Source organism: Amblyomma americanum, chromosome 3 (genome assembly GCF_052857255.1).
Source record: "Amblyomma americanum isolate KBUSLIRL-KWMA chromosome 3, ASM5285725v1, whole genome shotgun sequence".
In the NCBI taxonomy this organism is placed as follows: Eukaryota; Metazoa; Arthropoda; class Arachnida; order Ixodida; family Ixodidae; genus Amblyomma; species Amblyomma americanum.
The window spans coordinates 188,586,806-188,602,273 of NC_135499.1; the positions used below are offsets into that span (position 1 = coordinate 188,586,806).

At 41.9% G+C, this 15,468-nt stretch overlaps 1 protein-coding gene across 1 annotated transcript; it reads left to right on the forward strand.

The window, feature by feature from the left end:
* Positions 1-71: 71 nt before the first annotated feature.
* MetRS-m (Methionyl-tRNA synthetase, mitochondrial) lies at positions 72-14,910 on the forward strand. Its single transcript, XM_077659267.1, has 12 exons — positions 72-219; positions 346-467; positions 619-690; positions 769-855; positions 941-1,069; positions 10,048-10,153; positions 10,449-10,585; positions 11,539-11,648; positions 12,285-12,384; positions 12,471-12,582; positions 13,757-13,942; positions 14,451-14,910. The coding sequence occupies exons 1-12, from the start codon at positions 168-170 to the stop codon at positions 14,813-14,815; spliced, it is 1,578 nt and encodes a 525-aa protein (XP_077515393.1). The 5' UTR covers positions 72-167; the 3' UTR covers positions 14,816-14,910.
* Positions 14,911-15,468: the final 558 nt, after the last annotated feature.

The window sequence follows — 15,468 nt, forward strand, 5'->3', positions numbered from 1 at the left end:
TTAGATCTATGTGTGTTTGTATTACCCGCCAACCGCACGGAACGTCGTGGCATAAAGTTGTCCATGCCCTGCTACACATCTGTGTTTCTGCGAAGAGCTGCGAAGCATGCGCACGTTTCTCGCTGTTCCGTTTGCTCACATGTGAACTGCACCGTCTACCGGTCTTAATGGGTGCCTCTCGGTATTTTATAACAACACCAATTTTCTACGTCAACTCAGGTGTGGCAGAACACGCCTCATGCACGTGTAAATCAAAGGCGCGCAGCACTTATTTTAAATCCTACGATGTTGACTACCAGTAGTGTCGCTTTTGCATAAAACGCGTCGATTCCCTCCTATTTCTAGGGCCTCATCTTGGTCATCACCACACAGTCGTGCTGGCAGATGCCCTCCACAGGCTTCACAAATTGTTGATTCCTAAGCAGGAGACCATATTCTCGACTGGGACCGATGAACACGGCCTAAAGGTAGAACTTCGGCGCTGTGGATTTCATAATTTATTCAAGGAGTGGTACTAAAGGAGGACCATGTCAACATTTACACGTTGCTGTGACACTGTCAGTTCTCATACTTTTGTATGTGCTTATATGACGTTAGTTTCCATGTTCCGGACTGTAGATCCAACAGGCCGCATCAAGGGCAAGTCAAGATGAACTGACTTTCTGCAATGGAATTTCAAGGCAGTTCAGGGTGTGTGTGGAGATCTCAACATCTTTACTCTGCTGTTTGTCGTTTTACAGTTTTTTCACAAGTGGTAACTCATTCCAGGATTTGTTTGACAACACTGGCATCACCTATACAGATTACATTCGCACAACAGAAGATAGACACAAAAAATGTGTTGAGCACTTCTGGGTATGTGAATCGAAACTTATCCACACGTAGAGCAATGTATGGCTGTAAATTGACAGGAGGTTACTGATATCCGTTTATTTTGCAGAAAACACTGCAGGCAAAGGGATGGATATACACAGGCACCTACAGAGGGTGGTATTCAACACAAGATGAGCTGTTTGTGCCTGAATCTGACGTAAAGGAATTAAAAAATGCCAGTGGTACAGTACAGAAGGTGAGCCATAACTCAGCAGTGCAAAGTTATGTGTTGCTGCGAACTTATTGTGCAGAAGTTTAGTTGTGCATCAGGTTGCCATATCCATATATAAAGTGCCATGTAGCTGTGGTGACAAAATTTAATGTTGCTTTTGTAGTTTCACTCACGTACGTGGTGCATGAATAGGTGCTCTCAGTCTACATGCTATGGACGACATAAGCACTGCGTTGCCTTCTCTTTATATGTTCTGCTTCTTTTTTTGTCATGTTTCCATCATATATTCACACCAGCTTGACATTCGTCATGGCCTGTTCATGGTCAAGTCAGACAGATACAGTTGGGGAAGTTGTAGCTTTTGGTATTGACTACCAAGTGTGCATATTTCTTTCATTTAGGTGGTTAGGGTGAGATTTCATAAGCTGCACAATTCACAGCCTGTGTAGCTTGCAGTGCAATGCTTGGTGATCATACTATTGTATTATCACAGAATCACAAGTGATATGGTATTATAATAGCTTGTGACTTTGTGATAATAATGTTCTGTTATCACAGCAGTCTTGCATTTATGGTTCTGGATGCTGAGGTGTGACACTGATTGTGTTGGTGACAGTGATGTGTGCTTGATGCTGAATGTACAAGTGTACTAGTACAAACATTATACAGGTGCAAAATTGAATTGTGTGCATCAGTCAGATTAATATTTGGGTGACGAAAAGCACACCCAATAAAATGCTTGTTTGTGTGTCACGCTTTGTGTTCTCTGCGCAGTTTTAACTCATTTTATTACCATGGGAATAATGACAGTTTTTATGGGTCTCGGACAGAATTTTTTCTTGCAAAATATTGCCGCATGCTTGCATTGCAGCAATTCGGCTTTGAAAAGATCTGAGGTAGTAAATGAGGTCTCCCAGTTCTCGAACCAAGTCCGAGTGGCGTTTTCCATGGCAAAGTACACATTCTGGAACTTGACATAGTTGTCCCATTTGTTGAGTGTCGAGACATGTTTGTAGGTGTCAGTACAGTCTTCTGGGTCTTCGCTCAGGAAGCCATGAAAGATGGGAGGCTCTTGTGGATGCAAGAGCACCACAGGAGTAGCAGCCAGAACAGCCTGCAGGATCTGTAGTGCTTCTGGTAGGCCTGAAGCATTTTCTGAAGGAAGCCTGAGCTCAGGATGGAAGCCTAGTAGCTGGTGACTGGCGCAGTGAACTGGTGTGTTCTGTGCAGAAGCGGAAAGGCGAGGGCTGCGGTCACATTTTTCAAGGGGGCAGCGCCTGGGCATAACCCAGCACCTCCACTGATGTCGAGGGCTCGGGAACAGTGTGAGCTCGGGACAGAACGCTAGCCCTGGAGAACGCTAGCCCTGGCCATAAAGCTGAAAGCTAAAATCAGACAGCGGCTGCAGGCACCGAGAAGTTCAAGAGAGACCAAGTGACTTTGTGTTTGTCGATGTGAGGCTGCGATGCGAGCATGCAGCAATATGTGAGTTGCAAAAAAATGCAAAATGCATGAAAATGATACCAGTAGAATGCGTTTTCTGAAGATATTTCAACACAAATACTTGCAGTGAATATTGCAAAAAAAAATGGCAAACACAAAAAAAGTTGAAAATTAAGAAAAAATTGTATTGACAAGACAATATTCTTTGGAGAAAAAATATTAAAAGCATTCTGGAAAATATGAAGTGTTTCAGATTTGCTTATATGGTACCCACTAAAAGTTTGAAATTACAACTAAAAAACTTCTTGAGCTAGAAAACTTTTTATAACACTACATGAAAAGAGGTAGTTTTCAGAGTGCTCTTGATACAACAAAACTTGTTGTTGGACTAGTTGGTAGGCCATGATCTCAGAGGAACCAGCGCAGAAAGAACAACGGACAAGACACAAGGAGGCCGACACGGACAGAAGCGCTGAACTTTCAACTTTATTTCGGAAGAATTATTGCAATGTATTTATACAGTAACCTGTTAGAGGCAATGACGCACAAGCAGAGCAAAACAATCTTGATCGGACAATTATTCAGGAATTAAATGAAGGGGCAGTGGCGACAAGCAAGCAAAAACCAACACAGCTCCTCTGAAATAAAGTTGAAAGTTCAGCGCTTCTGTTCGTGTTGGCCTCCTTGTTTCTTGTCCGTTGTCATTTTTGCGCTGGTTCCTCTGAGATCCTGATACAAATTTTTCACTCCAAGCAAAGAATTTTCATATATATGTATCAAAATAAAGCTTGTTAAATGTACTTTTCAAGATTATTAGTTTCAGCTAAGAAATGAAAAAGTATATCTACCATAACATTTGAGAAGATCCTTGGACATGAAAATACAGAAAGGCAATAAAAAGCTTGAAAATGTAGCAGAATGCTTTGGTTTTACAAGAAACTATTTTGGAAGATCTTTTGGACGATTTAGGACCAGTTGGAAGTTGTCAATAGCTTTCACGAACAGCTTCGTTCTATTCGTGAGCGCTACCAAAATACGGAAAGGGACGAACACACAAGACAAGCGCTTTCTAACAACTGTTTATTATCTGAAGGAGCATGCCTATATACACATATTAACGTCAAGTCATACACAGAAGAGGGAAGAGCACACGACGCTGACAAGAGCGATATGAAGGAAAAATATATAATAATAAAATATCAACACGTGCCTTTACAACAGCCGAAGATTGCTATTCCTGAGGTAGTTTAATTCGGTTCTCCCTAGCATCACCGAAGGGGAGCTGATGCATTGGTTATCTGGAGCAACGTGCATAGCGAAAGTTTCGATAATTTCGCGTTCCCGTCTGTTTCTGGCCCTGCCTATTACCTTGGTGTTGTTTAGCATCGGGCCTGAATGTTCCTCATCTTCCTCCCCTACTAAAAGTGCACTATTTCGTCAGAATCATCGCAGAAGAAAGGTTCCACACTCGCGCTCTTTCATACGCCCTCAGCCATGGAATTTCTAACCCAGTTCTGACAGCGATGCTTGGAAGTATGGCCCCTGGAGAAAAGACATCCAGACGGCTCTGCAAGATTCTTCGAGCAGAAAGCTGGAGAAAAATACGGCTCTACAGGATGCACATCAACGTGATATGTGCGACTTTCCTGGATGAAGCAGCCTCGCGACAGATGACAAGGTATTTCATCCAACACGCCGAAGCATGCGGCGAACAGCTATGGAAAGCCAACTTTGCTAGCCTTCCAAAAAGACCAAAGAAATTTCTGTCTAATGATCACGGAGCAATCAACCTTTCGAGGCGCACACTGCCTCAACAGGTCAGCAACATCCTAGACAAGGGACCAAAATTTGCACTTCAACCGAAGCCCGGACCTGCTGAGAACCTCGCGAGGATTCATGAAATAGGAGACAGATTGCCCGACAAGGAAAGAACCGCATGCATTATTGAAGCAGTGCGAACCATCAGACAGGTTAACCACCTGAAGCCACGAGAAAACACGACAAAGGATACTACCACCTTTCTGACAGAAAACAGCCTCTGCCTGATGACATCGGACAAGACAGGTCGGTTCGTGGTCATTGACAGAGGCGTGTATCGAAGTAAGGCTTTGGAAGGACTAAGAAAGAACTTCGATCCCGCCAAAATCAGCAAAAGGAATTTCGCCAAACTTCGTAGCAGTGTCGCTTTGAAATGCGGCTCCACCGGAAATGAAAAGCTGCAGAAGCAGATCACAGAGTGCAAGGCGACCTGTCTCAAGCCTTTCTTCACAATCAAGACGCACAAAGAAGGAATGCCTTTCAGGGTCATTGTTGAAGACCGAGGGACCTGGCAACGCTGCCTGTCACAATTTTTAAGAGCCCACCTTTCGATCCTTCCGATTCGGGACCCATTCATGGTTAAAGGGTCTGAGGAAATCGTAAATTTTTTAAGATCAAGCCCCCCGGTGGTGTGCCTTTCAATTGACGTGGTTGACATGTATTATAGCATTCCACGGAGCGCCGCCTTGAAAGCTGTAGAAGAATGCATTGAACACTTCGGAACTCTTAGGTTTCAAAACCAGTGTGGAATGAATGGTAACTGCTTTCTTGAATTGGTTGAATGCTACCTGTGCTCTTTGTACGTGGAATTTGAAGGCGAATTGTTTCTGCAAAAAGGAGGCATAAGTATTGGATCTTGTTTGGCACCTGTGCTGTCCGACATTTTTTTGGCACAGGGCAATCGGAAGATATCGAGCATACTAAATGCGCACAATATTTTAGCTTGTTTAGGTACGTTGATGATTACCTGCTTTGCCTTCCCAACAGCCTAACCGACTCCATAAACGTGGAAGGTATTCTTAATGAATGGAAGAGTGTTTTTCCTGGCCTTGAGTTCACATCTGAAACCCCACAGGGCAGCCAGATTAGATTCCTAGACCTGCTGGTGACTTGCAGCGACAACCACACTTGCTGGGCTTATAAGCCCAGGGCAGAAAAACCACTGTTGCGATTTGATTCTGGTCATTCTAAAATTGTTTAACGAGCTGTAGCAACTTCTTGCCTAAAGCTAGCTATAAAAAAATCATGCCCCCATTCGATTAGTCACAGCATTGTTGAACAGGTTTCCCGATTGAGGGCTTGCGGCTATCCTGAGCAGTTACTTGGCGGCATTGCAGAATGCTTACTAAGGGAAGTTACTGGGTCCGATAAGAATAAAAAACCGAGCTATGAAGGACGCCCCGTTGTGATGCCATACATTCACAACATCTCCCACAGAATAAGGAAGACAGCGAACAAGTACGGAGTTGAGGTGGTTTTTTTAGCTCCCAATAAGCTCATTGGAATGTGCAAAAAGGTGAGCGAGAACGAAGACCACAAAAAGAAACCTTGGTGCAACGTCAAACACGACATCACCTATCGAGAGTGTGAAGAAAACGTCATTTACAGCATTCCACTTAGCTGTCAACGAACCTACGTGGGGCAAACGGGTAGATGCCTGAACAAGAGGCTTAGAGAGCACGAAAGATTATGCGAGCAAGTAGCGAAATCACGAAACCTGGCACCACATTGCGCACACTGCAAATGCACCCCGATGCTAAACAACACCAAGGTAATAGGCAGGGCCAGAAACAGACGGGAACGCGAAATTATCGAAGCTTTCGCTATGCACGTTGCTCCAGATAACCAATGCATCAGCTCCCCTTCGGTGATGCTAGGGAGAACCGAATTAAACTACCTCAGGAATAGCAATCTTCGGCTGTTGTAAAGGCACGTGTTGATATTTTATTATTATATATTTTTCCTTCATATCGCTCTTGTCAGCGTCGTGTGCTCTTCCCTCTTCTGTGTATGACTTGACGTTAATATGTGTATATAGGCATGCTCCTTCAGATAATAAACAGTTGTTAGAAAGCGCTTGTCTTGTGTGTTCATCCCTTTCCATATTTTGGTAGCGCTCACCAATACCTTCAAGGTTCGTTCTATTGCAGAGCATCAATCCTAGGTCAGTGCTGTGGTTTCTGCCAGGCCTATTCTTTTTTGGGCAGATGGAAGTAAATCTTGCCCATGTGATATCAAAACACTACAGAAACCAGAAATATCATTCATTACATCGGTACGATGTCAAAACTGGATCTAGGAATGAACAAACTGACAAAAAGCAAAGAATGATACTTACGGGTGGACAGGTACCCACGTTACAGGCTGAGGTTGCGCAATTTCTTTGTCGGAATCAAAATCCGGCGATGCAGTATCATCAGAGTCACTGCTGTTTGATGCATCGAAATAAGCTGCTGCAGATGCAGCAGAATTGCGCAAAGCGGGATTTTTCCGACCGCATACCATCCCTGCGGCTGATGCCGTTTTGCACGCACACTACGCCAGAATCTCAACTTCAAGGGTGTTTCAAAAATTGCTGCCTCGCGGGAAAAATGCAAACTATACAAGAAATGAAAGTAGAGTGAGTAGTAAGTATGTAAGTGTCTAGCCCCTTTTGACTCGGTGCAGGCATTCTGTCTTTACAGCCCACAGATGGCAACAAGTCTTCGGCAGTCCTACTAGTTATGAAATTTTGCTTCGAATCCATTGGTCACCAGTAACCAATTGCTAGCGGCATGGTAATGAAAGAGTTCATCAGTAGCAATGAGCCGTGCAGACTGGGACACATTTTTTCTTATTTATTTTTTCTAGTCCCAATAAATCTATGTAGCAATGAGCCAGCTGTTAGCTAAAATTTTCATGAGACAGATTTGGAAGGCATGTGTGCTTTATAGCAAATAGACCTTAAAGGAAACATTCGACATAGGTCTGTTTGGTTAGGAAAGGAATTTAAGTTAGAAAAGAATGGCAGCCAAAAATGAGAAAACACGACGTTTCGGAACCTACTCGGTTTCCTCGTGAGGTATGACTGCGGGCGTCTTGCAGCATGGCTTTTTAAGCCCTAGTATAGTCGGCTGCTGGGTCAGGTCACTGAACGTAAACCGTGGATATAAGAGGGAGGAAGGGTTCCGAGTGAGCGGTGGACATTCCCTTGCGCCTGTTGAATGTGCCATGACACAAGTAAAAGCCTCCTGCGTAGGCTGGGTTCGGTCTCCAACACAATGGTTCCATCGATTATCCATGGTTTTACGTTGAGTGGCCTGACCTGGCAGCTGGCTATGAGGGCTTAAAAAGCCAAGCCACAACTCGCCCACAGTCACACCTGATGAAGGAACCAAGTAGGTTCGGAAACTTCGTGTTTTCTCATTTTTGGTGGGAGTTCTTTTCTTACCTAAATTTAATTTATAGCAACTATTTCAATTTTTCAGTGTTGCAGCTTTTTTAATCTTTATCTAGGAGGCGGCATGAAAAGTGGAAAGTATGAAATGATATTTCTTACATAAAAGTTACTGAAACCGTAAAAGCCTGGGAAATACGTCTGTAAGGGCTTGTTACTTTAAGGGGGGACGTGGCTTTCAAATCATGATAACCACAAAAAAAAAAAAAAAGTTTAGAGAACATCAGATTTCGTCTTTTAAGGTCTTTCAAATTATGTACCGAAAAATTTTCCTTCAAATCAGCCCAACAGTGACTTTAAGAATTGTTTTTGTGAACGTAGGTAGCAAAGAACAGGCTGAAATCTCTTTTAGAATGCCAGTTTTCTCAATAGTGTTTTCTGACCTGACTGACCTGATGCAGAAAGCATAGCATGACAAATGGCTTCCCACATTTTCCTGCAGTTTCGTGCATTGTGCTCCTTGATAAACTTTTATACAGTGGCATTCCTATATCTTTAATTTACTTTCTCATCTTTTTTTAATTTGTCACTAATTTGACATGACGAATTTGGGTATGCAAGCATGGATATAACATTCGGTGTAGAAAAAAGTCAGGTGCTAGAAATATTTGGAAGATATCATTTCATCAACCATTCCTTTGGGGAAAACTTAAGAGTGGTTGCAGATTCCTACCAGTTTTTGTTGTCACACCAGGGTTTCTGTTAGTTCGGTAAAGCAATGAAACATATAAAAATCTATAATGTTGAAATGACGTAAGATATTTCAGTGAAAATTTTTAAAAAATATTCAGTGGACTTTCCAATAAGTGTACCAAATTTCATTGCTCTATGCAAAAAATTTTTAAATTTCACCTTCGAAACTCGTGCTCCCCGTTAAAGGGACGCTGAAGACGAATTGAAGTTGGGCTGTACCGATAGGATACCACATTCTAAGCTCATTGAGATCATGCTAACCGAAAATGGAGTTCTTGTGCAACTCAATTCAATTCAGTGTTATTGCATCAGGATTAGAATTCATTACATAACTTACATACATAAGGAGGTCCCAGAGTCAGCAACTGTATTGTGACCTCCTATAAATGACAAATCAAGATCAAAGTATAATGACAAGTAGCAATGACAGGTAACAATAGATCGCACATACATAAGTACAAAAATAATTTCAACATTTGAGTTGACTAGAACATAGTTTTGTGATGCACAGGTAAAGCACATGTCATCGAAATAACACTGTTAGGCAAAAGAAAACAAACTGAATGAATACATTGAACAGCATACCTCACAGTAAACTTCTAATAAAATGGGAGAAAAGGGGCTTAACAGCACAGAATTCTAGTCTCTGAATGTAGAAAAAATGTTTACCACGCAGAGCTGATAAGTATTAAACATTCATCGTCAAGGTATCAGGAGTCACTTTCTATAGATGAAAGGAAGCTTTCAACTTCCGAGGCAAATCTGCTTTTGGGTAGTTATTTGATGATGACAGATAAAGCGTTCCAGAGCATGACAACACAGGAATGAAAAGCTTGTTTGCAATAATTTGTACGTACTCTAGGAAGTAATAGCTTTTTGTTCCTTGCGAATCGTGTTTTGTTATTGTTGATTAGGGAAACTCGTGTGATAAATGATACTGAAAGCTCACCATTTAATAACTTGTAGAAGAATATGCATAGATTATATTTAATGAGTTCATTGACTGTCAGGATTCTGTTTTTATGTAGCAATTGTTTAGAATTAGAGTCATTCGAGCTATAAGTTATTATTCTGAGTGCGTGATTTTCAGTGATTTGTTAAGAGATTAAATGCGTATTGTAAGTGTTTCCTCAGGCTGAGCAAAAAGCAAAATACAAGGGTTGTCGTTACCATCCATGTTCGCAAGTAAAGTGTGTGCATCGACATAGATTTTTGGACGTAAATTCTAGAGGTTGAGCTACAGTGTTCTGTTTAAAATGGTGCCAACTGTTTTTTTTTCATTGTGAATGTCACGAGTTTGAATTGAGTGATGTGGAATTTTTCAAATTAAAATTTTCCATGTATAAGTGCATCTTTTGCTGGAGGCCAAACCTCAGCATACACATAAAGAGCCAGAGAATAAGTTTTCACCGAGAACAATAATTGCATGAAATATACTCCTCGATGTCCCTTTAAAGTCTTGTGGAAGTTGATCATAACATATGTAGCAAGAACTATTTTAAAATTCACTCTGTTGTAATGCATGCTAAGCAGAAATCAATGTGTGTTTGGCAGCTGCGTTTTTTGTGTGCCTTCCTCACTGCATAGCCTAACATAAAAGTTTTCAATTTAGGTGAACATTGAATCTGGGCACCCTGTAGAATGGATGGAAGAGAAAAACTATGTGTTTCGTTTGTCTCACTTTCAAAAAGATCTTCTGCACTGGCTTCAATCTTCTGGTAAGTAATATGGCAGCACTGTTTTTGTTTTTTCAGATACTTTTATATTTCCAGCTGTCTGTTATTTTTAACACACCACAGTGGTTTAGCGACAGTGGCATTCAGCTGCTGAGCCCAAGCTCGCCGGATCAAATCCTGGCTGGGACAGGTTGCTTTTCAGTGGAGGTGAAAAAATTTATATACATCCTTGTTCTGTGTGGTGCAAGTGTACATTAAAGAACCTCAGGCAGTCAAAATTCCTCACAGCCAGTGTCGAGTTTTGAGACGTAAAACCCCTCTTTGTTATTTTTTGCAGAAGGAGTAGTGAAGCCTGCCAAGTTTAAGAACCTCCTTGTGCATTGGATAAGTGCGGGGCTTCAGGATCTCTCTGTGTCCAGAGAAAGCACACGAGTTCACTGGGGCATTCGTGTGCCTGGTGACAGCTCACAAACAGTATGTTGTAGCTTGTTCTCTGAAGGAAAAATTGCACAATCAGTAATGACACATGTATAAAAAAAAAGGTGATAGAACTGCAGACTGCCCTTTATCAGTTAAATTTTGAATGCAGGTATTTGTATACATCTTTATGTGAAGTTCGTGAGGGTGCTGCTGCGGGCTAGTTGGTGTAACATTACTAAAACGGGGAACAGGGCAAACACAGGACGAGGTAGAGATGAATGACACAGGTGCTCTACCTCATCCTGTGTTTGCGCTGTTCCCTGTTTTAGTAATGGTACGCCAATTAGCCCGCAGCAGCACCCTCTCGAACTTCGTTTCATCTACAATGGGCATTTTCCCCTCCTATGACAGCACCTGTGTCGTTCATTTCTACCTCGTCCTGTGTTTGTGCTGTTCCCCGTTTTAGTTATGTTTTGCTGTGAACTTAAATATTTTGAATGCTTTAAAGGTAGTAGTATTCAGTAGTTGGCAGTCTTGCGTCATTTCAGCTTCTTTTAAACTGTAGGTTTCATATTTCAAATAGGTTATGCAAAAAATTCTTGGTCTATCTGCCAGAATAAGGCTGTTAAGCTGTGGAGGTGTGCCTGTGGTCCCATAGTGTGCAACATGGTTGCAAAGACATGTCACGAAACTAATGAGCCTAGAGCTTTGTAAGTTTTCTGCTTGATTTCTTGTGAAGAGTTTGATTGGGGTGCCTGAAACACAGTTTTAAGAGAGATAGTAGTAAATAATTACGAGCTGCACATACTTTGAGTCATAGCCTGAAAGAACTACTGCTGAATTTGTGACTGAACCCTCTGCAAAAAGGCTTTGCTATGCACTTTATGTAAATCGTTTTTCTAGTGCTGTGCAGTCTTGTACGTAGTTGCACAACGAGTGGACTAAATTTATCAAGAGGGTTATGTAGAGCAGGGAGTTGAAACCATTCAATCTTTTCTGCATTTCAGATCTATGTCTGGCTTGATGCGCTAGTCAACTACCTCACAGTTAGTGGTTACCCAGACAAAAACTTCACATGGCCTCCAGATTGTCATGTTATCGGAAAAGATATTCTCAAGTATGTACACCTGCATTTTAGACTATGCAACTGTGCAGCCTTGCCTATAAGGGTTCAAGCCCACAGATGAAAATCTGGAATTGGCACTTTTTCCTGGAGTGGAAGGATTAAAAATAGGCTGGCAATCTTTCAGTACAATTTCATGACAAACTTTGTGAGTCATGTCTATCTGTCGTGGAGCCACCAGGTCATATTGAATGCACTTGTCATTTGTTTGGGTAGTGAAATTTACTTCTGTTTCTATTTGAACAATGTGTTCATGTTTTTTTTGGGAGCCACCATTACCTTTCTATAGTGTAACGTGTGTTTGGTAGCTATTAAACATTTAACATCTTATTCCTATGTCTACAATTGTTATAACTTGAAGTTTTATGAAACTAAATTTCTTTCAAACTAGGCAGTTAGTTCTCAAGCATGGTTATAAAATTCTTTGTGTTATGGGGTATTTATTCTTTTGCAGAATTAAAATATCAGCATGTTGTGTGAATTCAGGATTGCTTATTTATAACATACATGTGTACCTGATGTCAGTTTTTTTAGTGTGTGGTTTTAAACTGTGGCTGTTCTGTGCTTTTGTTTCTTGACCTTTGTTCTGTGAAGTGTGCTTGTACAGCCACATTACTATGCTTGGAGCAGGTTTCATGGGATCTACTGGCCTGCTTTCTTGATGGCAGCTGGGTTGGAGCCACCCCGTGGCATTCTGTGTCACTCACACTGGACTGTGAATGATGAAAAGGTTTGCACCTATCAATATCTTATTTGCTCTTGTTTCCAGCTATTTACTGGTTAAGTGATCTTGTATGTTGATACTCCATTTCTCAGATGTCGAAAAGCAAGGGAAACATTGTGTGTCCTTACAAGAAAGTCAACAAGTACACAGCTGATGGGATCCGTTATTTTTTACTGAAAGAAGGCGTGCCTCATTCTGATGGCAGTGAGTTGCACCTCCTACTTCCCTATATCTGTACCCTAGTGCTGCCTGTGAGTGTTACAGAATCTTCTAGTTACCCTCCATAGCCACTTGCTCCTCGAATATCCAGCACTAGCTGTACGATGGAAGCCAACAGTCACCGAAACCAAGGAGCATAGGGAATGTTTATTTTTTAAATTTGTGGTGTTGGTTAATTGCAGATTTATAGTGTAATTATTTTATCGCTCAAAGATAATTTATAAGGAAGCAGAAGAAAGAACAACCACATGTCGCCGGTGAGATCCGAACCTACACTGGACGCGATATTCGGAGGTCATAGGTCCGGATCCCACTGGCGGCGTGGTTGTTTTTACCTTCTGCTTTCTTGTCATTTATCTTCGAGTGATAAAATAATTACACTATAAATCCACAATTAACCAACACAACAAATAAAAAAAAAAGAAACATCCCGTATGCTCCTTGGTTTCGGTGTCTGTTGGCTTCTGTCACATGTCATAATGAGCACTTCTTTCTACTCCCTTGTCTGCTGAGTAGCACTAGCTTTGTTGTATAGGATGGTGTACATAAGACGGTAGTTTGTAGAGCTGGATAGGTGTGGTGTGAAATTTTAAGGCAAATTACCACTTTGGTAGTAATTACGCTTGTGTGCAGGCTGAAACTGCGCACTGACAAAACTGATGACATTGGTGACTTAGAATTTCAAATGAATTTAAATATGTTAAAAAATTTTTATGTATGAAAGAACTAGCTGTGGGTAGAAGCTGAGTTAATATTTATGAATTACTACGTATGAATTTATTATTTCAAGTTTTTTGTATGCCAACAAAGAACTCGTATTGACATCAAACATTAAAGAATTCATCATTTTCTTCAGACATTCATATCCTTTTACTACGTTACAGTTGAACCTCGTAATGAAAAGGTTTGTGACGAAATAATGGAAATAACGAAAGAATCACAATTCCTCTTGGAAGCTCGGTCAACATGGGCTATAGCAAAGTAATTGCTGAGCCCTTCAACTTCATTATAACGAAGTTCAACTGTATATGTTTTATACCTTATTATTGAGTTATTGTCAACATTCCACTGATATAGAGGTGTTATGGTTTATGAATATTCTCTTAGCACACTCTCTGTGTCCTGCCACTTTAACTTGAATAATGTTTTTTTTGTTTAGATTTCAATAACACCAAGGTCCAACATCTGCTAAATGCTGAACTAGCAGACACCCTTGGTAACCTCTTGAGCAGGTGCACTGCTCCACTTGTGAACAAGCATCAGATATTCCCATCATATGACCAAGAATCATTTGAAAGCTTTACTGACGGCCAGGAAGTCCTCAATAGACTTCATGACCTTGCAGGTACTCTTTATGCATCATGCTAGATATGGTTACTTCCCTCATAATGTTACGCTAATATACTTTGCTTTTGAAACTGTTCCTTTAAGGGTGCACCAGTTGGCTGGGAGGTGATAGTTCGAATGTGAAGCTACTGTGGCAAAGCACAGCTGCAACATCCTATGTATAGATGCAAGGCCCCGCTTGATGCGTTGCATTGTAGCTTGAAAGGAACTGCTTCAAAACAAACATGCTTGTTGGGTCTTTGATTTAATTAGTTTTTGACCTGTTGACATGTGCCTTCTTTGCAGCATTAGAGCTCTAGGCTTGCCGTTCATTACCCCACTTTCCCATTTGTAAAGCAAGTCAGCGAATTTGTTCTTTGCATTTTTCTGGTTTCTTCACATTCCCACCATATTTTATTATTTAATTCATCATTGTACTATGCAACTTGTCTGTGTGTTTCTGGGATTTTTCTCATGGAAACCAATTCCCATTATTGTATTGCATCTACTTTATTGTGTCCCGGCAGACAAAGTGAAGGACAAGTACCTGGAGGGCAATATCTACCAAGGCATCGACGAAGTCATGGCAGTGCTGCGGCGGACAAACGCGCTTGTCCAGAACTCTAAGCCCTGGGAGTTAGCCAAGTGCGACTCGGAAGAAAAACGGTTGTACGCCATGCTTCACGTGGCGCTCGAGGTTTTGCGTGTGTCTGCCACTGTGCTGCAGCCGGTCATCCCCGTGCTGGCGGCCAGGATCCTTGACAAGCTGCGGGTCCCTGCTGGAGAACGGAACTGGGCGGACGCCCAGTCGCCTGTACTTGACCCGAGGCCCCTGACCACGGACCGCACGCACGTGTTCTCGCGACTCAAGGTGCAGTCGGCGGCCACGTAGCGCAGATATTTGAGGAACTATATGGGGCTGCTAGCGTAGAATTTTTTGCAATTTTGAAAATTATGAAATTAAAATTATAAAAATTAACGTGAAAAGAGATAGAGTAGAACTTTATTTCAGCGCATCGCTAGGTGTCGAGAAGATCCTGTGCCAGAGTCACCAAGGCCAGCTGGTTTGTCAGCTGATCAGATGTAAGCCAGGCCCGCCACTATGGAGGGGAAGGACAGAATAATGGGTAGGGCCCCCCCCCCCCCGGTTCTGGAATCTGTGATTAATGAAAGGCTGAATTGCGAGGATCGGATTAGCGATGATACCCATTAAACAACTGAAAAGAGCGACAAAGACACTATGTGTCACTCAGGAGATTCATGCACTCAACACAAGAACAAACACATCCAAATACACTGGGCATAAGACGATGCCGAGAACGCTGAGCATATCTTGCACACCAAGCTCCAAACACTAATGCATCCCCCACCAAGCTCCCTTTTGATGACTACTCTACTCTCCCTATCTTAGCATCCTCCTTAAGGAAAAGTACAAATGCCCTCATTCCCCTTGCACTTTTTCCTTCCCTCATAACCTAATGAGATTAGAGGAAGTATCCTTTAGAAGGATCAGGGCTGGGGCAGCCCTTACCCCGTTGGTCACAT

What these genes read in the sequence shown, in the direction of transcription:
- MetRS-m (XM_077659267.1), top strand. Translation starts at nt 168, where the DNA reads ATGGGTGCCTCTCGGTATTTTATAACAACACCAATTTTCTACGTCAAC. An exon ending in GCACTGGCTTCAATCTTCTG is followed by an intron (nt 10,154 to 10,448) that starts GTAAGTAATATG and finishes TATTTTTTGCAG; the next exon opens with AAGGAGTAGTGAAGCCTGCC. An exon ending in TAGACTTCATGACCTTGCAG is followed by an intron (nt 13,943 to 14,450) that starts GTACTCTTTATG and finishes GTGTCCCGGCAG; the next exon opens with ACAAAGTGAAGGACAAGTAC.